The sequence below is a fragment of the Triturus cristatus genome, chromosome 3_2 (assembly GCF_964204655.1).
Source record: "Triturus cristatus chromosome 3_2, aTriCri1.1, whole genome shotgun sequence".
In the NCBI taxonomy this organism is placed as follows: domain Eukaryota; kingdom Metazoa; phylum Chordata; class Amphibia; order Caudata; family Salamandridae; genus Triturus; species Triturus cristatus.
In genome coordinates, this window is record NC_140584.1 from 549,095,344 (window position 1) to 549,118,984 (window position 23,641).

General features: G+C 45.7%; 1 protein-coding gene across 1 annotated transcript in view; it reads right to left on the reverse strand.

Annotated features, from left to right (window-relative positions):
• Positions 1-1,688: 1,688 nt before the first annotated feature.
• Positions 1,689-23,641, reverse strand: part of ELP4 (elongator acetyltransferase complex subunit 4) — a 1,288,954-nt gene continuing 1,267,001 nt past the window's right edge. Inside the window, exon 10 of the mRNA XM_085648284.1 lies at positions 1,689-2,190. Within this exon, the coding sequence (XP_085504410.1) occupies positions 2,059-2,190 (132 nt within the window). The 3' untranslated portion in view covers positions 1,689-2,058. The remainder of the gene's footprint in view (positions 2,191-23,641) is intronic.

Sequence of the window (23,641 nt, forward strand, 5' to 3'; positions counted from 1 at the left end):
GCCTAGTCACAGGCCAGGCCCTAGGCCGTGCACAGCGGGGAGTTAGCTGTATGCAGGTGGTTGGTCGCAGGTCCCACACCCAACCCCTCCACCGTGCACGGCCAAAGGTGTTTGGATTAATGTATGGTAATTAAATATTACATTACATTTAAAAAACCCTAGATATTCACTGAAAAAAACAAAGGTTACATGGACGTTATAGTTAGGAAACAGAATTATAAAAGCCTTATAAATTCATTAAAAAACCAAAGGCTACTGGAACGTTTTAGTTCGGTTCAGATTTTACACACATAACGCCATAGAAAATCAGCAGTTATAGTTATAAATATCTCAAGAAACTATAACTCGTGCCCTAAGACAACTATAACTTGCGTCTCCGCAATGCACAGTTTTCTCATCAATAATTTTATTGCAAACGTTGCAGTGATATCAATGATGTCATAGAACATGTCATGACTGATGTAATATGTGGGATAGTTAGCAGTGTATGACGAGGGCGCGAGCTATAGTTACATTAGGGCACGAGTTATAGTTTTTGGAGATAACCATAACTGTCGATTTTTTATGGTTTTATGTGTGTAAAATCTGAACTTAACTATAACGCCCCTGAAACCTGAGTTTTTTTCAGTGAATTTCTACCATTTTTCAATGCTACTTCATAACTATAACATCCCTGTAACCTTTGGTTTTTTCAGTGTTTGTGCATGGCAAGAGAATAAATTGGTTATGTCATTGAACTATAACTGGTGAATTTCATTTTTTTTTTAATGTTACATTTTAACTTACATTTTCACCTATTTATAACGTCAATTTAACTTTTTTTTTCCAGTGAATGAATATGTATATATATATATATGATTTTTTAAATATTAGAGGAAATTAACGTGACTGAGCACATTTTATGATAGCATTGAAAAAGGCTACCCGCCGAAATGCGTCTGCTTAAATAAATGGAATGAACTGCCCTTGAGTGCTCCAAGCCATTTCTTTGAAACTTAGTGTTCATGTTTGCATGAGTCCACCCTTACGATCGTAGGCACCCGCCTAAGAGTTTGGCACATACTTAGTGGACACTGTGTTGGACATTAAATGGTTAGTGCCTGAACCGCCAACATTGGGAACAAAAAAGGCACTTGCCAGCCGATGAGGATCGCAAATATTTAATTTGGGGGATTGAGGTCATCGGACCTTAACACTCACTGTGAGGAGGTACAATGACTTTGATGCATGCTGGCAAGGCCAGGGAGGTATCACATGCGTGCTATTTTTGAATGTATAACAATATGATGCTGGGGGTTTATGGCAGCCCATTTGGTCATACATATGGTAGGGGAACCAATTGAATGTGCCTATTTGCATAGGAGAATATGAGTGAATATATGTGGTGTTTTAAGGTCTGGATTATCAGTGTAAATTACCATGTAAATATGGTAGCTGAGCATTAAGAATTGAGACTATGATGTTAATCTGCTTAAATAAATGGAATGAACTGCCTGTACATATACATATATATATATATATATATATATATATATATATATAATACACAAACATACGTTTATGTATAGATGTATGTATATACGTACTAGCATGTACACGGAGATACACACACACAGTACTTACGTCTATTGTTTCCTTTCTTCTTACAGTTGATATCAGCAAGAAACAAATTGGCCAGTGACTAATCATTTTATTACTCAAAGTCAAGTTTTATTATAAATAGTATTCAGTGTTAAATAGGCCCACTTAATGGTTAAGAGGCGCCTGAACCAAATTCTAAATAAACTTTTGGAAAAAAATAGGCTTTCAAAATTATAGAACTGTATGCTGAATTACACCCTATTTAACATACATGTCTGTATCAATCCAGTTATGTATTCTGGCATTTTTTCGTGTCATGAGAAAGACGGAAATAAGCAGGAAAAAATTTAAGCATTTAACAATACATATTTTAAAGGAGTGCTGAGTCAAATAATTAAGAAAAATATTTACATAAATCATTAACAGTCGTAATTAGAACGCCAAAATAATCTAAACGAATATGTTAAGCAGAAATCCCTAGAAGTCCAGGTGCTTCTTGCCTGCAGCCATAGCGCCACATCCTGAGCTCAGCAGTTTGGCAGATTCTGCCAGTTCCTGTTTGCTTGAACGGCTCACTGTGTCTGACAAGTCTGGAGGCAAATGCAGTTGCTATCACAGAAAAGAGGGGGAAAATAAGCAATTTTTAGAAACCAATTCAGAACATATATTAAAACATTTAAATTCATAATTTAGTATTTAGCAAGAGCGAGGAATATTTGTATTTTAACAGACGATTGCCTTTAAATCAACATTCCGGTCGCACATCATTTAGAATGCTTGAAGAACTAACTGTTCATGATCTAAGTACTATATTATTATCAATACCCAAGTTGAATTAGGCAACCCAATGTTGAATAGTAACAAAACTGATTCAAATTAATTTGTTTATTTATTGATTATCAACCTTGTGCAGCGCAAGAATGGCCCATAGGCGTTAAACCACTAAACACTTAAACAGCAAGGTTAAAGATGAAACAGTCAAGTACCTAGAGCAAATAAACAAGGGAGAATTATAAATATGGGAAGATATTTATAGAAGCATATTAAGGAAAAAAGCCAGCACAGAGTAAAATAAATAGGGACAGTATCTAGAGTGGGGTTTGAGGGGAGGACACAGACTTGGATAATAATAGAGGTCAAATTGCAAAGGAAATGAGCAGAGGGTTGCAAATGAGTGAACATTTAAAACAATAGAACTTTAAGCTCCTTCTTGAATGAGTAATGTGAAATAGTGGTGTAGACAGCTGGGGAATGGGGTGGGGGTGAGTTCCAAATTCAGTTGAGCAGGCAGAGAAAGAAGAATCAATTTTGGTAGGTCCTCATCCCAAGTGCTGAGCATGCCCTATCAAATGAGAGCTACCTAGTTTCCATCCATTTTGTTGATCTAAATTCTGATCAACAATGTAAAAGTAGTTTGCTGTGTGGCACGTACTTCTGCAGTTGCCTTGGCATGTCCTTTACAAGTTTTATATTTAGGAATGGAAGATTTGACGTTGATTTCGTCAGGAATGAGATGACCGCAGCCTGCTTCAGGTAGTTGAGTACACGACCTCTGGCCTAGGATAAATTTATGAGTGTCATGATGTCTGCGGTAAGTGTATGGAAGAATCCCTTGATACATGATGTGGACCGGGTTCTACTGCAAATCAAGTATTTTATGTTGTTTCCCAGTTTCCCTACTAACTCTATTGGAACGTGTTTGAAAAAGAAAAGAAGGAATCAACTCAAAGTGGATCAACTGCTGCTTGGGTGATGACCTTCTATTGGATTATTTAAGTTTCCTCAAATGTTTGTGATTTGGGGGCTGAAATAATGAATAGGGATTTTGTTGTGTTCTTTTTCTTCTCTTCACTGCTTAGTAATGTCTTCTATTCCGTATGAACTTTTCTGGATTGTCAAAGGGGTATTGCCATGCTAGCTCCAGGTAGCTAGCATTTCCTTCCTTATGCCCAATTTATTATTGTGCCATTGCCTGCATGCCTTGTGTCTTGCTTTAATTTGGTAAGTAACTCTGATGGGTCATAACAATGTTCAGATAGTGTACCTCAATGCACTTTACTAGGCTTTTTCTTATGTTCGCCTCCTCTGGGCACAGTTATACTTGATTGAACATGGAACCTATGAGGAAATTGACTAATAAGTAAATAATGGATGAGACACTGTAAAATGGTGCTACAAAGACGCGTAGAAATGTTGAAGATGTAACCAGGAAAAGTGATAATATATTGTATTTGTGGTGAATGTAACTACTTTGTGGTGCTTTTGAAATAAAAAAAAGATCTTATAATAAAAAAAGAAAAAGAAAATGGAGTCTAGTTTTCATTGTCAAGTTGCCTGAAGCAGATGGGTGAGTCTGACTGTTTACTGAGAGTGCCTTATATGGGTCACATTTTCATGTTATTCAACATATTCAAGGAATGTTCTAATCATGTTTGGGCTTTAACTGTAGTTCCAAGATTAAGTGCACCCATAAGGGCCTTTGTCACAATGTAAATCGTCTGACTAAATGATTGCTGGGTAAAAATTGAGTACATGAAATACCTGTGTCTGTGTGGGATAGGCTTGTTCAGTTGGTTGAAATCATTTTCTCTCATTCTAGGGATTCTACTCCCAGGTTAAAGTCCCACATAACTGATCTGTTTTGGTTTGCTGCTCAAACTACTCAAAGGTTTGAAGAAAAACTTTTTAAAAATAATTTCATCATGTTTTATCAAAGGTGGCAAGTAAGCTTCACACTGACAAAGTAAGTGATTCAGTGTTTTGCCATAAAAACGCATGTGTGTATGCTGATTGCTTAAGACGAATGCTTCTGCCAGTCCTGCATATGGAACCTGTACAGGGGCGGGTGCAAACACTGCCCTTACATTTACAAAATCACATATTTGCCATGGGTAGAGTGTTCATGTATTAGTAAACATGAAAAGAAAATTCACAATTGTCTCATTTAATAAAGAAAATTCCTGATTTATGTCAGACTAGACCTGAAGAATGTTACCTGAAGAATGTTACTACCAATAAAATCAGGAGCACATATTGAGCTTCTTTCTGTCTTTTTAATCTCCCAAGGTGCGGATGGATTTGCTCTGCTGTGAGTGTAGATCATCATTAGTATTGCCCAGCTTTGGTCACTCAATTAACGTTCCACTCGGAATGCCCTTTTTGCAGTCAATTCACAGTTTAAAAGTATGTAGATTATGCTTTTGTAGGCAACATTGCACTTATATGCTACTTTCAATTACACATTTAGGGCCTTATTATGATGTCGGGCGGAGAGCCTCCTCCCGACACCATCGCGTAATCGGGACCGACCAACGGATTAGGATGCGACTGAACACTGTTAGGTTGGAGTCCAATTGTTCCCTATGGGAGCTCGTGTTGTGCCCGGCAACCTCCCATAACACAGGCTCCTATGGGGAAATGGTGTGTGTGTGGAAAACCCTGCACCCTGTCGCAGGCACCCCATTGTACCTGCCACACAGTGTAGGGTTTTACAGGAGGTCCCTTAGCTACCCCCTCAGCCCCCAACCGGAGGCCGCTGGGTGAAGGGGGCCCTGCCAGGGGTCCTTAAAGTCACTTTCTGACCGTCTTTCTGTGTCGGACAGGCCGAGTTGTAAAGGCTGTTGGAAACCAACATCGTAATCCCGAGGACGGAAACGCTGTACACAAGGGTGCACGATGTGGTTCCGAGCGACACGGATACTCCGACAGCCAGTCGGAACCGATTCGGAATGACCGACTGGTTTAGGTTCCGATCGCAAACATCGTAATCAGTATCTAAACCGACCGAGTCGGTTGGAAGGGTTCCGACACAGTCGAGGAAATTTCAACTGTCGGGAGGAGGCTTTCCGCCCGACATCATAATCAGATCCTTAATTAACATGTCTACTTTTTGTGAGAATTGGGCAAATTTTACTCATGTAAAAAATATACATTGATGGTGGGCACACACATCTACACTTCCTGAAGTAATATACGTCACAAATATTAATCTTTTCGATCTTCAATAGTTCAGCTGACATCTGTCATTAACTTCCCTCTGTGCAAGAGCTGATCCTATTCTCATCCGGGGAGTAGTGCTTTATATTAGCAGGTTGTTTTATTTGCCCCTCAGACATCTCAAATAGTGTTAGGTCTGTCACTAAAATGCCCTTCATGATCATTCATCACCTCAAAGCTTGTCTGACCTCTTTTCGCAGCTGATGGAAAAGTACAACAAATGAAAAGTTCTTTGCATGGTTCATCAGTCCAGTAGGATAGAAACAATATTTCTCTGAGATCAAATTCAATCCTCTACCACCACCCCAGGGTCCTGTGGCCTGTTTTGGTCTTTCCGAAGACGCCTGATTTTTTACACTGTTTTGATATTGCCATAGCTGGGTAGAAGTGTGCCTTTCCTCCAATCGCTTCCCAGTTGTGGAATGATGTCTCTGACACCAGAAATATCGATGCTCTTCTTCACTCACAGGAGAAACATGAAGATCTGTGTCTACCACGTTTAGAGCAAGAATTTCATGATACAAACATGTCCCCTCATGGTTCAGCATCATGAGACTCCAGGTGGAGATTGATCTGTACAAATCCACACAAAAACATAAGTAGAAGGGGTATCTCTATTGTGTAGGTTTTTAGGTAGGTTTTATGCAATAAAAATGGTTTATTGCTAAAAATGGTAGCTGTTTCTTATGACAGATTTTCTGTGAAGCAATTTTCCAAGAATTTGTGGTAGCCACAGTTACTTATTGTATCTAATATAAATGACCGGAGATGGTGTTCATCAATATGTAACAATTTCATATTTTCTACTGCAACGCTGATTTAATTTTGGTTAGTAAATATTCATGTTTGCTTTACTCTGTGCATGAGGCTTGTGTCCTGGCTTGAGGGTCCATTTACATAAAAAAAACACACGTCTTAAATCTCTTCTAATTATTCATTGCATTGTTTAGAACAGCAGATATGAATGTGCAGTGAATGTGGGTCAGAGAAACTACAGTGTCTTCACTGTGCGTCTTGTGATACTGGGGGTTCAGGAAGCCCCTCCAGCATTGCTTTTCTAATTTCTACAACATATTGCTTGTGCGTTCATTAGCCATTCATCTTCACATCTATCTGTCGCTATTATGACCAGTGCTACTATTGAAAAGACCTACAGTGAGATTGTTAGAGGAAGGCGGACTAGCGGATTAATGGACTGCATTAAAGGCTGACACAGACAAAGGCAAATTAAACCATTCACATGTTGTAAAATGAGTGATCAAAACTGTCTAATGTGATCGTTTTTATAGGTCACGAAGAAAATGTGCCTGTGAGATCTCCACACAGGGCACTGTCCTATGGCTTCTCTATCAGATGGAGGCTTTAATGAGACTTGTGATACTGCCTGGAAGGTTGTTGCTGAAGGATTTTTAATAGTATGCTTTATTGTGTAGTGTGTATAAGTATAAGTACGTTCTGGGGCCTCATTCATTTTTATGGTTTGAACACAAGCTCGATAGACCGTGGAGAAGGAAACCAGATTTATAGAAGGAAGGCCCACTGGTGTTCTGTTCGGCTCAATATTCATGGCCAAGACAGTCTTTTGCATGGTTAAAGCGGACTAACAATTTTACATCTTACATCTGGGTTTCCCATTATCGTGTTGATATTCTGTGTTATTTATGTGTGTGGAAGGACTTGTATCATCATGTATACTGTTGAGGTTGCTTCAGAGCATGCCACTAGGCTGGCACTTGGCCAAACAAAACCCAGTAGAAAAAAGTAAGCAGCTGCATAGAATGCTGAGAGATTGGGGTGGGGGGGGGGGGTGGTTTATAGGGCAGATGCTCTGTGCAAAAGGGATGTTTTGGGTCCCTGTGGAAGAGGTTTTCTTCAGCCTTCCAAGGGTGGCAAAGGAGAGTGTCCAGATCCCTGATGCTCCAGGGACCAGCTACCAAACTGAGATTGTTTTTTGTTTTGTTTTTTTAATCGGAGAATCTTCAATAGGTTGCATGATCTTAAAGATCTGTAGGATGTATATTTGTGACATTGCTTATATAAGTGTTAAGTTCATGTACTAAACGTCCTTATGGGAAGTAAAGAGTCTTCAATTGTATTCTGGGGGGAAACTGGTATCCACAGGAAAAACAGGATTGACTGGCTGGGCTCATATGCTTTGGGATTAAAGATAGTTCTTACTGCTTTTTTGTACTAATTCAAGTTTACTCGGTGAGTCAGTAAAAATACCAATACAAGAGGCGCTTCCTTTCTCCATTTTGGATGGGCATCACATCAGTTTTAAGTGATGCCATTGGTATAAGTGAAAGGTATTTTAGCGAGGTATAGAAGTTTGAGGTAGGAAGTGATGATCTGAGGCCTTATGGGCCACTTGAGATCAAATTATAGGGCTACATTATGGACCAGATGAATAGGTTACCAGGATCGGCCAAAAGAGGAGAGGGGAGGGGATCAAGCAAGCGAAATGCATACACTAACTATGAGCCACTGAGTGTTCTCCATATAACTTATCTGGCCATCAATGGAAGAAAGGCCGTTTTTGAAAGTGGCACTGTGGCTGAAGTCATGTTGGTCACCCTATCTGCATTTTTCTTTAGGTTCACCAGTTGAATTTCATCAGGATACATCCGAAAGACAGGAGTGAAAAGTCTGATGTAAACCATGTTAACATTACATAACAGAGCTGCACACTGGGGCAATTCTGGGACCGGTACCCCATAGCAGCCGAGGCTCTTGTTCTGAAGCATGCAAGATTTGTGTACGGCTTGCTTTGCAGATTCAAATCCAAACATGGCAGATATACCGTCTCATAGTGTTTTCCCTATCAGCCACCAATTACCAGTTAACATGTGAAAGTCAAATAATTAAGTGACCCTTCAGTTCATTAAATCTCCAAAACGAATATGTCAACAAAATATTCAGGGGAGATCACTTGCAACTGGGTAATTTTGTCAGAGCTGCTGTATTCAAGACAGAAAATATGCAAGTCACATGAACTAGAGGGCCCATCTGTCAGGGTTGTCCTCACTTACTTGGGTATAATGCAATGATGGGAATGATTTTGATTGAGGAGTCTGGACATGCTAAGGGTGTTCCGTACTTCATTAAGTTCTTTTTAACCATCCTATGCACAAGCTCTTTCGCTTTTCCTGCTCTATTCTGATATTTGTTGCTGTCTCGACTCGAACAACTGGGGTTTGCTACGGACTAATAGGGTTGCAAAGATGTTATTGGCTTTGTAAGATCTGTTCCTATTGCACTGACCCAAAAAGAACTCTTCTACCAAAAATGGTGGTGGATGACCTTTTACGTTGCATATGGTGCATCAATGTCTTCACTCGATGCAGTACAGTTCTTTTAACAAAGGATAACAATAAGAGGAACAATGTAACCTTTTGGGGGTTATTAAGAAAAGCATGCAGTAGGAGGCGGGGCCCGGCAATATGGCCGACTAGACGCACCTTTAGACAGCTCCAGCCGAGGGGTATAGAATTCTGCCTTATCCCGTGCCATCCCGGGCTGTGGGCCCTTGAATTGATCTGCAGAGGGCATCACTTGCAAATGGGATCCGTTCAGTCCCCCGACAGCCTGCTGGTAATGATGACAATGCCCCCACCGCCTGGCTGACAGGTGAGCTGGGAAGCCCCATGCATTGGGCGGCCTGTTGAGCTCCGCTGCAGGTTCCGGACTGTGGAGATCTGAGCCCGGTACATACCTTCATTCCTGTGGTGCTGCGGAGAGCCACCCCGGGGCTGTGGTGGCTTGCTGTGGTGCAGTATCCTGCACAGCAGCGGTGACCACAGGAGGAGGCGGTGATCGGAGCAGCCTGCCGGGGCCTGTCAAAATGGCGGCACCCGGTTGCTGACTCCTGTGGGCGGCATCGTTAATGGGAGGTGAGAGGCCCGGTAACCGGATCCCATCTGGAGCTCGTTTGATGGCACTCCCCTTTCCCCCTTCTAGAAGCTTGTGCGAGAGAGGGGCCACCGGCCTACTGGTAGGCCCCGAGGCTGAACTGGGGTGGCGGTGAGCTGCGGTGCTGTAAGGGATGCAGCCTAGTATCCTGTGTGCTGTTGGTCCCTGCGCGTGGCTCCTCTGCCGCTGAGGTAATTACTGACAGCGGAGGCGGTGTGTGCTGGGGCAGACCTACCTTGGACGTCCCCTGAAGAAGACGGACTTGTTCTACATTTTCAACATTGGTGCCCTGGTGGGCCCTGGTGGATTAGCTACTGTTTTGGTGCTTGGCCCTCTGCTGCTCCACTCCTTCTCTGGGGGGTCTTACACCTGGCTGAGCACACTGGAGAGGATCTACCTGACTCTGTGCCCCAGCCTGTCTGATTGGAGGGAGTTGGCTACCTATTGCTGGGGCACAATAAAGTCCTCTTGTTGCCCACCTGCCCCCTGGTGGAGGTGTCACCCTACTTTGGACCCAGTATGATGCGAGATAAAATTCCAAGGGGGGCCAAACCAATAAAATAGTTCAATATACTGTTCCGGGCCTCCAGATGGAGGACCCGGAGATCTGGGTGGATCATGAGCGCCGGACCCCAGCGCACAATACTACTGATATCCTGGTGGCCATTTGTGACTCTATGGTTTCACTCGAGTCAAAGATGGACTCCATGGCCATGGATATTAACCATCTCTGCTTGGATTTGCGAAAAGTGGCAGACACAGTAATGGCCAATAAGTGCTAGGTCAACATACTGCTGCAGCAGGTTCGAGAGCTCCAGGCAATGGTGGAAGGGCTTAAGTGTACTGCTATATCAGTGGAAGAGTGCCTGGAAGACGCTGAATTGCACTCCAGGTTCAATAACCTGCATTGTTTTGGGTTCCCGAGCATGAGGAGGGCCCAACAGCAGATATTTTACTGGAGAGATGGATAACTACTGAGCTTAAACCTAAGGGAGACTCTAACTTTTTTTCCATTGAACGATCACACCTGACGCTGGTCTCTTGTCATGGCACACTGCCGTGGGCCCTTATTGCGCGGTTTCTCAATTACAGGGACAGGGACCCTAAACTACAGCATGCACGGACACATGTATGGAGAAAAAGCCATCTAAATCTCACCGATTACACGAGGAAGGTGCAATATTAAATACAGTTTGCTCTTCCCTGCGAAGCTTCGTGTTCAGTGCGAGAGCAAGGTGTATTTCTATGAGTACCCTCGGGAGGCTGCACAGTGGCTGGAGTCCTTGGGCATAGGCATGGAGCAGCAGCCATCAGAATGGAGAGAACAGAGGTTTTGAGGGAGACATAGAACTGCTCAATGAGGCCTAGCCCCTGCTGATCGTCCTGGCTCTGCAGAGTCCACAAAACGGGACCGTATCCTGGTACACCCCGACAGAAACCTGCGTGCAAACTCTGAATACTTGGTCACACAGAACTCCTTCTCGCCACTATGTTTGGTACATGAAACTCAGAGTAATGTGTCCGACACTGGTTGAGTGAGGGCTGTATGATCGTTAGAAACTGCTTATTCTTGTGGTTCGGGTGTCGATATGGTCCTTAATGTTTGAAGGATTCTTGGGTGCCTTACAGATTATCCTACCCATAGCTGAGGTGAACCAAAGCTGTTAATAATGTGACTGCAATACCTGTTTTTTCTGTTTTATTCTTCTGTTTAATAGGTCGTCGAATGAGGCACAACCTTACACTTGGCGTGGGGGAGGAGTCTGGGGGCGAGGCCTATGTGGATTGCTGAGCGTCTTGTGGGCTTGTGATCTGAGTGGGTCTGGGAACCCTGGATTGAAGCTATAGTACTGGTGGTTAAAAAAAATAATCATTAACTGCTTTCTAAGGGTTTGGGAGGGCGCTTGGGGAGTGAAACTGCTCCCTCTAGTCCATTGGTTTTTGGCAGTGGGGGGGAGGGGGAGGGCCACTGCGATAGGGTGGATGTTGGGGAGGGGGGACACTTCTACATTGTTGTTTATTGTTATGTTGCTACAGTTGGGGTTCGACATGGGAGACATCCACATGTTGCAACATTCGTCAGCCTGCTCCTGCACCATGCCCTTATACGGGAGTACTAGCCTCTTCATAATTTCCTCTACAGTATGGCTGGTGGTACTATACTACGTATATAGTGTGGTCTTGGAATATGCGCGGTCTAAACAGTCCTCAGAAGAGGAATAGAGTACATTCTTATCTCCATAGATAGAATATAGCGATAGCCTTCTTGGAGGACACGCGCCTATGGGAGGGAATGTGTTCAAAGTCTCGGAGGTGATGGAGGGGCCGGATCTACGCCACAACTTATCCCAGCTTTGATAGGGGGGCCCTAATATGGGAGGCTCCTGGGGTACCGTTTAAACAGGCCAGAGTGTCCCTAGATGGAGAAGGTAGGTACGTCATAGGAGAGGGGTCCCTGAATGTTCATGATCTCTGTCTTGTCAACATTTATGCCCCTAATATAGATGATGGGGCATTTTATGGTGGGGTGGTGGTTGCTGAGACTCGTGCCTTCACATTGTCTGAAGTAATTCTTTCCAGGTGATTTGAACTGTCTGTCCACGCTCTGACACTAAACCCCACATGGCCTCTGCACTTTGCCAATCTATGCGTAGTTTGACCTTGGTTGACATTTGGGGTATCCAAATCCTCAATCACGTACATATTTCTGTTACTCTCCTGTGTCAGGTACGCATCCACTGCGCATAAGATACTGGATATCGATCATTAAGCTTGATACATTTTGGATCCCTCATCGTTACTGGCAAGTATTCCCTAGAGAGACATCGTCCTCGAGTTCCCCTTTGGTGGCTTGATGCTGAGTCCCTCACAGATCAAGCTTCTGCAGGCACGCTAGGGGAGACCCTGGTCCAATAGTGCTTGTAGTAAGGCGTTGGAGTGGGACACTCTGAAAGTAGTGGTGCACGGCAAATGCATGGCCACTACAGTCAGTATTCCGCTAGACCTTGGCGGGGGACCTAACACGTCAGGAGGTTGTACTAGAATTGCTTGAAAAAGCGCTCAAGGCTTCTCCGAAGTCTATGGGTGACTGGAATGAACAGCACCGCAGGGTTTGAAAATTGTGGGATAAGTTGGAAAAGCAAGCCCAAAATGTAGGGCGACACAGATGGTTTATGGAAGGGGATAAGGCGGGGCTTAGATCCGAGGGGGGTCGAATAGTGCATACTCAGATGGCCATTAATTAAGTTTTTGCAACACACTTGGGAGTGGTGTATACGAAGGCTCTACAGGATGTTGAAGACAGAGCGTTATCGGCTTACCTATCTGTGCTGCCTTTGCCGTGCCTCTCTTCTGATGATTCCGAGCAGCTAGTTGGGCCACTCATGAAACAGGAAATATTAGATGCTGTGAGGGTGCTGAAATCGGCTAACTCACCGTGGGTGATGGACTCTTACCCAACCCCCCTGCTCGATAAGCTCCTAACTGTGTTTACAGAGGCCTTGGGTAAAGGTATTCTTCCAGATTCTAAGCAGGAGTCCCTAATTGTAATGTTGCCAAAACCGGGACGAGACATGTTAGAGGTGGCTTTCAACATCCCGCTCTCTATGTTAAAAGAGGGCCAGAAACTCCTTAGCCATGTGCTTGCGGTTAGACTGCTTCCACATCTGCCACATCTGATCGATGTGGATCAGTCAGGATTCGTCAAGATGGTCGCTGGGAAGGAGCACTATGACAGAGCTCCCGGGCACTAGGATCACCTACGTGGTAAAAATCCCTGTTGTCTTCCTGCACACCCCTCACGAAGATCGTGATCCCACCGAATCACGCACAATGGGAAAAAAAAGCGGAAAATCGCGCTGCCGCCATCCACAGGAACCGCGGAGAACAAAGACGAAGGAACAACGATCGGAGCCCCACGCCCCGACTCCACCGATGCGTTACTGATTGGACGATTGAAGGATCGGACTAGCGGACCCAGGGACACTCAGACAAAGACACTCACCACCCTCCGGAACCATCGAGGGTCCCGTTCGGGACAGGATCGCAGGACAAAAGAAGCGGAGCCCTGGCCACAAAACGGCAACCAGGATCGCTCATTTGCTGTTCCACCTGTGCTGGTGAGCTGCACAGAACTCTCATGGGACAGCCTCTGACCTGTTCCAGCTGTGGCGCGACCCCCCCCTGCCAAAGAGACTCCGAGCTGGCAACGATCCCCGCAACTCGCTTGTGTCTGATTTTAAGATGGCCACACAAAGGCACCCTGAAACGCTCATCTACTAACCCAACTACGCCGATGAGCCTTTTAAAACGCTTGTGAAGACAGTTTGACTCGATCCTGGTGCAACGCTACCCCCCTGCATGTTGAGACTGACCTCTCCTCTCCCTAGGTGCTGTGCCTCTCTGGTGTCAACCAAAAGATGGCTGCCCAGGGCTCCGAATCCCGACCTGACAGCGAAAGCTTCACCGGTGAGTGGCAAACTCTCCCATGGATGTGACCTCACCACTGATCACTGCTTGGCCTTGAGAATCAGGTGTAACGCGACCCTCCCTGCACATCAAGACCAACTTCTTAACACACACTTCTGCACCTCACAACTGCCTGACAGCAAGATGGCCGCCCGGGGCTCCGAACCCACCCAGACAACGAAAGTTTCACCTGTGTGTCACAAACTCCTCCTATAGTTGTAACCACAATGCTCTCAACCTCTGCCGTACCTTGAGAATCATCCCACATTTTAGAGTGCAGTGAGCCCGAGCAAACCCCAGACTGCCACTCAATGTGCCTGACCTTAAGATGGACGCCCGGGGCGATAACTCGCCTAAATCCACTCTGGTGAGTCACTAACTCTCAAAAATAGTTTCCTCTCCTCCTGAATCTTGCCTCGCCTTGATTCTCAGGCCACATCATCAATATGACGTAAGCCGCGCACCCTCGAGGCTAGCAGGCCCCCCTCCCTACTGTGCCTGACCCTAAGATGGCTGCCCGAGGCACATAATTCACACCATCTAACTTCCCACACAAGCGAATATCTAACTTTTTGCACACAGTTGTGATCCCATCAATCTCCACCGCACTCACCTCAATCCGCCAGCACCCCCGAATCTGCTCTCAACAACTAGCCCAAGAATAACAGCACGGATCTCTGTGTCACTCTCATACTACCCTCTAAGGACGGCTCTGGAAACACTTTCCGCCTTTCCTAAAGGGAGCTTGCCCCCGTCCTACCTAGACACAATGCCTTCCACCACGTCAGCCCACACCATCCCCTCCTCTGCGAACCACTTAAAACTGCACGGCCCGAACTCCTTCTTGATCAGTTTCCTGCCTAACCTCTCACCCAAAGCGAAAAAATACTTTAAGCAAAAACTGATCATACAACATCCTGAATCACTATTCGCGGAGATCTACCACTGCTCCTCCAAAAGACAGGTAAAAATTGATCTAATTTTCCACACTGAAAGACCCGAAATATGGAACTCCATCCTCAGATCGCAGCTCAATATTTCCAAAACAACTAACACTTCACATAGCTGCAAACTGACACTATCAGCTCCAAACCGCACTAGGCGTACTGGAAACACCACTGTGACCATCTACTCCAATGGCACAGTCCTGATACAAGCCAACAACGACAATCTAGAGTCCTTTGACACCCTCTTCCCATCTCTCCGGACTGCCCCCTCTCACGCACTCCTCCCCCTCCCACCCCTACTCCTCCTCCTGAAGAACCGGACCAGCTATCAGAACTCACCCACCTTTCCGGTGCTCCCTAGTAACTACACCCGCCCTTCGCCACGCGACATCACCCTAACCACCCCCAGAGAGAACAAAACACCCCTACTTCCCCCCTCCGGCTTTCAGCCCCACCCGCCACCTACCCTCCATCCACCCCAATCCACCTCGAACGAATTTACCACACAATCTCTGACTCCCAACCACCTCCCCAAACCCACATGCAATAAAACACCGACACCCCAACACGACCCCCATCACCCTGCACTCACGGCCCCGCCTAGAACCCACATAGACAACACACCCACAAAAAGGCAACCCAACAACATGAGACTCTCCCCCCTAGGTCTAACATACCCGCCCAGAACCCGTCCCCCCCGGTACCTCAACAACTTAGAGACTGGGCAGCAACTCACCCTGCTTGAAACCCAGATAGCAACTAAAATCCAGGATTTTAGCGAAATCCTATCCAACCTCGCCGCGCCCCATCAGCCTCTGCGTATCCCCTCATTCCCCACCCGTACACAATAAAGGCCTACCAAGGCTCCCCACCAGAGATGGATCTCTACCCCCCTCCAATCAGACACAGAGACCCAAAAGAACTAGGAATGCAATGTCTGAGAGTGAAGCGGCAGAGTTTGCGTCCTTGTACGACAATCCTATTACTGTCATCCTCCAATCCACAATCCAGGTGATTACCGGACTAGGAAGAGACCAGGCCCTTCTGAAATCCCCCAGACCCCTGGCCACCCGCACTATCATCCCCACGGCCCCCCAAACAAAGAAACCCAAAACAGAGCCGACTCCCACCAACTGTGTGCTCAAACTGCAGATCAGCCACTAAGCATGCCACAGAGCTAGCGGAATCCATCCTCACTCACGACATAGACATAGCATTCATCACCGAAACTTGGCTAAATGATTCCTCCCTACCAGTCCTGGACACTCTTGTCCCCCCAGGCTTTGCAATCACCAACAAAGATAGAAAAGACCAAAGAGGAGGAGGCATAGCAATCATCCACAAAAACAATATTTCTGTGACAGAAACAAACTCCTTCAACTACAACACCTTTGAATGCCGTCAACATTAACACTAGCAACAACAAAACACTAATCTGCCACCTTATCTACCACCGCCAGACAACACCACCACATTCACTGAACACCTGTCTGACCTGATTGCCCACTGTTCTCTCCGAGATGCGAACAACTTAATTCTGGGCGACCTCAACCTACACTGGAATGAACAAAACAACCTGCTAATCCAGAACCTGAATGAACTGCTACACAACCACAACCTTACCCAACACTGCACAGAAGAAACTCTAAAAAAAAGGAGCAATCCTAGATGCCATTATCGCCATACGCGACACAGTCACGATAAATGACACCCTGCCCGTGGATTGGTCAGATCACCACTTAATCCTCTTTCACCTCACTCAACCGATCACATTCCAACCCCCCACCCAAGACCATCCCAAATGGACCAGAAACCTCACTCAGATCAACATGACTGACCTGGAGGAAAGGGTTAACTCCCTCCTCACTACCTACGCGGATGATCTATCCACTACAGAACTCACTGCCCATTACAACACAACCTTGACATCAATTCTAGACCAAGGAGCCCCCCTGAAACCAACTACTCATCAAGGCTCTACAAGAAAGGGTAGGTGCTGATGAGGTGATCCTGCGCTGGTTTTCCTCCTTCTTACACAGCTGCTCGCAAAAGATAAAAGTCAAAAACTTTGCTTCTGACCTACACCACGTCAGCAGGGGAGTTCCCCAAGGTTCAGTGCTCTCACCACAACTGTTCAATATATACATGGAACCCCTCACCACCATACTTAATAATGCCAACATCCCTTTCCACCTATATACAGATGACACCCATATCTATCTAGAAACCTCCTCCTTAGATGACATCCTCAGACTAAATGACCCTCTAAAAGAAATCCAACACCGGCTGTCTCTAAATCACTTAAAACTCAATCAAAACAAAACTGAGATCCTCCTCATCTCCAAATGCAGAATGGCTAAAAGCTATGGATGCTCTCAACGGTAATCTCACTCTAGCAAACTCATTAAAATCACTAGGAATCACCCTAGACCCAAAACTCGACATGGCCAAACCCATTAAAATCTCCGCAAAGAGTGCCTTACTCAATCTGAAACTACAAAATTAAACCATTCATCCCTACCAAAGATCTCAAACAAGCCACCCAATCACTGGTGCTATCCAGACTCGAGTATGGGAATGCAACCCTCACTGGTACAATAAAATCCCAACTAGCTACCCTCAAAACAACTCTCAACGCAGCAGCCAGAATGGTCACTGGAATTACGAAATCCGATCACATTTCACCAGCACTCGGAGAACTAAAATGGCTCCCAGTCGAACAGCATGCCAGTTTCAGAACTGCCTGCCTCACGCACAAAGACCCACATACAGGAAAACCTGACTATCTGGCCGCCAAACTCAAGAGGGCTGATCAGACAAGAAGCCACAGGAGCTCTAATATCCTACTTCTCATCCCTTTTGAAAACACGCAAACAAAAAAACGCTGCACGGTTCTTTGCCGGAAATGCGCCCAAAATCTGGAACTCCATCCCAGCAAATATCAGAACTATCTCATTCTTCACAAAATTCAAAAACCACCTAAAAGTCCTCTTCCTCAACCGCTCCCTCCCCAATGGATAGCCACCGCCTTAACACAAATCCCTACTCGCCGTTGCTCTCTGACATTGTATCACAAAGACCCACCTCCTCTTTGACCACCTGCTGTTCCCCCCACCCCAAGAGGTTCAACCCAAGACAATGTGCACTCAACAAGGTTATCTCAGGACTCACGTACTACCTCAATACCGCACAGCACACTTGTACTTCGGAACCAATAAGTATAACACTGCTCTATTATAACTCTTGCGAAAAACTGTTGTAAAGCGCTCCGATACCCTCTGGTCCAGCCAGCACTATATAAAACTCCTTAAATAAATAAATAATATAAATAAATAAAATCATCCCACCGCAAAATACACTGTGGAACTTACGCCGGCTGGCTCATGTGCTTAATGCTTCGGAGCTGAAAGGGGACTCTTATGTGTTAGCCTTTCTTGATATTGAACAAGCTTTTGACTCGGTGAGATGGAATTATGTTTGGAGGGTACTGGAGGAAATAGGTCTGGGCCACACTTACATCAAATGGGCCTAACTACTTTATTGTTCCCCATAGCCAGAGTTAGAACGGGCTGTCTCAGAGCTCATAGAAATACAACGGGACACCCGTCAAGGATGTCCCCTGTCTCTTACTTTTTGGCGTAGCAATGGAGCCTTTGGCCTGCAGACTCTGACAAGCCTTGTGTGGGTGGGGTATACTGATTTGTAATACGGAACATACTGTGTCCCTTTATGCAGATGACACCATGATATGCTTGCGGCGGCATGTTTATTCAGACCGGATGCTAGCTAACATAATGGGTGAATTTTTGGAACACTCAGGTTTGGGGTCAATGGTGCTAAGTCAATCCTGTTCCCATTGGGACTCTTACAAGTGGTCCCTGTGGACCGGATTCCCTTGAGGGACTACCCTGGTGGGTGGACCAGGTCAGATACCTGACCGTACAAATCATGCATGGGGTACCGCAAACGTTCAACTTGAATATGGGTCGGGAGCTTTGCGGTCTACCGTCTTCCAATGCAATTTGGAATACGCCTAAACTGTTCCTGATGGGTAAAGTTGCGCAGATTAAGATGGTGATCTTGCCTAGATGCTTGTATATCCTCCAGGGTGCCATGTATGAGATACCGGGTGCAGTGTTTCAAAAACTGAACGCCTTGTTAGTAGAGCTCCTCTGGGCTAATAAACATTGGCGAGTATGGCTTGCTACACTTTAGAGGAAATGAGATAAGGGTGGGATGGAGGTTACAGATCAGGAGTTTTATTACTTGGCCGCCCAGCTGCAGCATGCGGTCCACTGGCTGGATGGTGACCCGAATTCGGGAAAATCTTACTAGGGGCTACGCATGATGGACGTTGCTGATGCATGGCTGTGATACCCCAGTCAGTTTCCTTCACTTGATCCACCTCATAGGTAGGCTTTGGCAAAGGGCAGTTAAATAGGTAATCTGCTGTAAGCCTTACGCCCCAGACTTAAATATTTGGATTATATGCCCCTCTGCCCGAATAGGTGACTATATGGCAGTTGATAAATGGCAGTCAGGTGGCTGCATAATGTTATTAGACCTATACCCAGAGGGCCGCTTTGTTACTATGCAGAAGACTATGGACTCTTTTGGTATAGGAGGGGAGAAATTTTTGCAATATGCCAAATTAGCTGCCACGGCGCGTAATATGTGGTCGTCCATCCCCGATGCCCTGACTATACACAAACCCTGGTGACTTTACTGTCTATAGACCGGAGACTACCGCGACTACACGTGGAGGAGACTTGGTAGACAGCCAGTGAAAACCCTATTATCCCCGAAATTGCCTAAAAATACATGCCGGGGTCTGTAAAGTCTCTATCTGTGCTAGATAGAAACAGATCCAGTATAACAATGTACACATAACCAACATGTCCCCTATGAGATTGTATTCCATATATCCAGCTAGGGAGATCTGCTGTCCTCAATGTGGGGCGATGGCCGCAACTTTTCTACATATGTTTTGGAACTGCGCTGTCATTGTGCCTTTCTAAAAGGAGGTCCTGTCCGATATTAAACTAAAATAGTTACTGGGTGGGATGTCCCTAGAAGGATTCTTCAATTTGTACTGATATGGATCCCAAATAATCCTAAAAGAACCCTGAGTAGGAAGTATAAGAGCCTGGCCTCATTGTGGCTAAAAGGCGCGCAGCCATCAGCTGGATTAGCCCCTGGCCACCGCAGGTCACGGATTGGAAAAGACACCTTATCGAGTGGGTTGGCGCTAAAGAGGCACACATGAAAAAGACACGCAGAGATGAGAAGGCTGCTGAGGTTCTGATGGCCAGGGGAGGTATGACATAAATACTGCTAGAACCCCCAGAGGAAGATAGCGCATCAGTTAAGGTTGCTAGGGTGGATGAGGAGAGGGAGACTCCTGTATTATAGTGTTGTATCCTTGGCCTAGTTGGGGCTTACTGTATTTGTATTCCTTCTTGGAGCTCCATTGTGACCGTAATGAATCTGTATCCTTGTTTATTGTTGATGTAATATGTCCTGAAGCCAGGAGAGAGAGAGTGGGTGGGGAGGGATGGTGTGTTCTTTTATCATTACGAGTTTGTAGTTAAATATGTGCATGGAGGCTCAATGGCTGCAGGCGTTCTGCTTCTGGAGACCAGTCAAGGGGAACGGAAGGTTATTCGTGATAAACGCATGTGGGTTGCTGACACATATGTCCCGTTTTTTGTTTAAAATGAGGTGCTCTGGATTGCTATACTGCTTGTTGACCTGCCAATGACATTTGAAAATAAACACTTTAGAAAAAAAAAGAAAAGCCTGCAGTGTCTACAGCTGAAAAAGTCAAACCCTCACTGTTGAGCTTGCATGACAAGTATACTGATGTGATATACATTTCAAACCAATCAAGGATGGGTGATACCATACTACAATAACAATAATGAATAAAAATAGAATAACTGCACATTTCTGGGTTGATTGTGCTTGGTTCTTCTTCCTGCTGCTGATATATCTGAATGCAAAAACAACAATTGATGGACAGAATGCAGAACATTGTCATACATTCACCCCAGTACAGAGATCTGGGCCTAAATCCATCGTTTTTTTGCTCACCATGCCATTCCAGTTTGAACCCAGCCATATGCAAATCAGTCTTGACCCTGTGCCCCATGGGAACAGTCCAGCCCGAACTGCCAAGCCAGATCCTCCCTGGACTGGAAACAAGCATCCTAGGACCGGTTTCGGGCTTTCATCCCTCGTCAGCCAGGATAGCTTGATTCCAGTGGCATGGAGAGCAAGGGACTCACGTCTGAGCATACCCTTCCCACTCGGGGTGACAAATGCAAAAACAACAATTGATGGACAGAATGCAGAACATTGTCATACATTCACCCCAGTACAGAGATCTGGGCCTAAATCCATCGTTTTTTTGCTCACCATGCCATTCCAGTTTGAACCCAGCCATATGCAAATCAGTCTTGACCCTGTGCCCCATGGGAACAGTCCAGCCCGAACTGCCAAGCCAGATCCTCCCTGGACTGGAAACAAGCATCCTAGGACCGGTTTCGGGCTTTCATCCCTCGTCAGCCAGGATAGCTTGATTCCAGTGGCATGGAGAGCAAGGGACTCACGTCTGAGCATACCCTTCCCACTCGGGGTGACAAATGCAAAAACAACAATTGATGGACAGAATGCAGAACAATGTCATACATTCACCCCAGTACAGAGATCTGGGCCTAAATCCATCGTTTTTTTGCTCACCATGCCATTCCAGTTTGAACCCAGCCATATGCAAATCAGTCTTGACCCTGTGCCCCATGGGAACAGTCCAGCCCGAACTGCCAAGCCAGATCCTCCCTGGACTGGAAACAAGCATCCTAGGACCGGTTTCGGGCTGTCATCCCTCGTCAGCCAGGATAGCTTGATTCCAGTGGCATGGAGAGCAAGGGACTCACGTCTGAGCATACCCTTCCCACTCTGGGTGACAAATGCAAAAACAACAATTGATGGACAGAATGCAGAACATTGTCATACATTCACCCCAGGGAAGACATGGCTTGGCAGTTCGGGCTGGACTGTTCCCATGAGGCACAGGGTCAAGACTGATTTGCATATGGCCATGTCTGAACTGGGGTGGCGTAGTGGGCAAAAGAACGATGGATTTAACCCAGATCTCTTGACTGGGGGAGAATGTCTGCATTGTCAGCATTCCGTCCATCATTTGTTTGTTGTAACGCTTTTCGCCCTAAGTGGGATGGGTATTCCCAGACGTGGGACCCGTGCTTACTACGCCACTGGAGTCAAGCTATCCTGGCTGATGACGGCTGATAGCCAGAAACCGGTCCTAGGATGCTTGATTCCGGTCCAGGGAAGACATGGCTTGGCAGTTCGGGCTGGACTGTTCCCATGAGGCACAGGGTCAAGACTGATTTGCATATGGCCATGTCTGAACTGGGGTGGCGTAGTGGGCAAAAGAACGATGGATTTAACCCAGATCTCTTGACTGGGGGAGAATGTCGGCATTGTCAGCATTCCGTCCATCATTTGTTTGTTGTAACGCTTTTCGCCCTAAGTGGGATGGGTATTCCCAGATGTGGGACCCGTGCTTACTACGCCACTGGAGTCAAGCTATCCTGGCTGATGACGGCTGATAGCCAGAAACCGGTCCTAGGATGCTTGATTCCGGTCCAGGGAAGACATGGCTTGGCAGTTCGGGCTGGACTGTTCCCATGAGGCACAGGGTCAAGACTGATTTGCATATGGCCATGTCTGAACTGGGGTGGCGTAGTGGGCAAAAGAACGATGGATTTAACCCAGATCTCTTGACTGGGGGAGAATGTCTGCATTGTCAGCATTCCGTCCATCATTTGTTTGTTGTAACGCTGACATATCTGAAAGCAGGACAACACTGTGAGAAAGGATCTGTTGGACCTGCCACCTTTGGTGTGGTTTCCCCCAACTTGTTGTCTTCAATCCTCCTGTTTTGTCTGACTTCGTTTTGCTGGCCTTGGGACTCTGTGCACTTTACCACTGCTAACCAGTGCTTAAGTGTTTGTGCTCTCTCCTATAAACATGATGAAATTGGCTTACACCCAACTGGCACATTTAACTTATTTGTAACTCCCTAGTAAAGTGGTACTAGATGTAAGCACGGCCTGTAAATTAAATGCTGCTAGTGGACCTGCAGCACTTATTCTGTCACCCAATTAGGTAGCCTTCTAAACATGTCTCAGGCCAGCCATTGAAGCCTGTATGTGCAGTTCTAAACTGCCATTTGGACCGGGCAAAATAAATCTTTTGTCTGGCCTAAACCTTCCTTTTTAATACATATAAGTCACCCCTAAAGTAGACCCTAAACAGCCCATGGGGCAGGTTGCACTGTATTTAAAAAGTTGGACATGTATTTTTAACTTTTACATGTGCTGGTACTGAAAAACTCTCAAATTAATTTTTCACTACTGCAACGCCTACCTCTCCCATAGGATAACATTGGGTTACCTTATTACATTTAATACGTGATAACTTTCAATTGGGAGTAAGTAGGAATGTCGAGTTTGGTGTCTAAAGAATTGAAATTTGAAACCCTGCCGCTAGTAAGCCCGGAGTTGGTGTTGGTGCACAAGGATACCTGGACCGAGGACTGCGAGGCCCAGCAGCCCTCCACCTTCCCGCTGCCCGCCTCTTCCTCGCAACCCCGCCCCTGGTGACTACTTCAATCCTCGCGGCCCCCGCTTCGCGGGAGCCGCTCGTAAGCCCGGAGT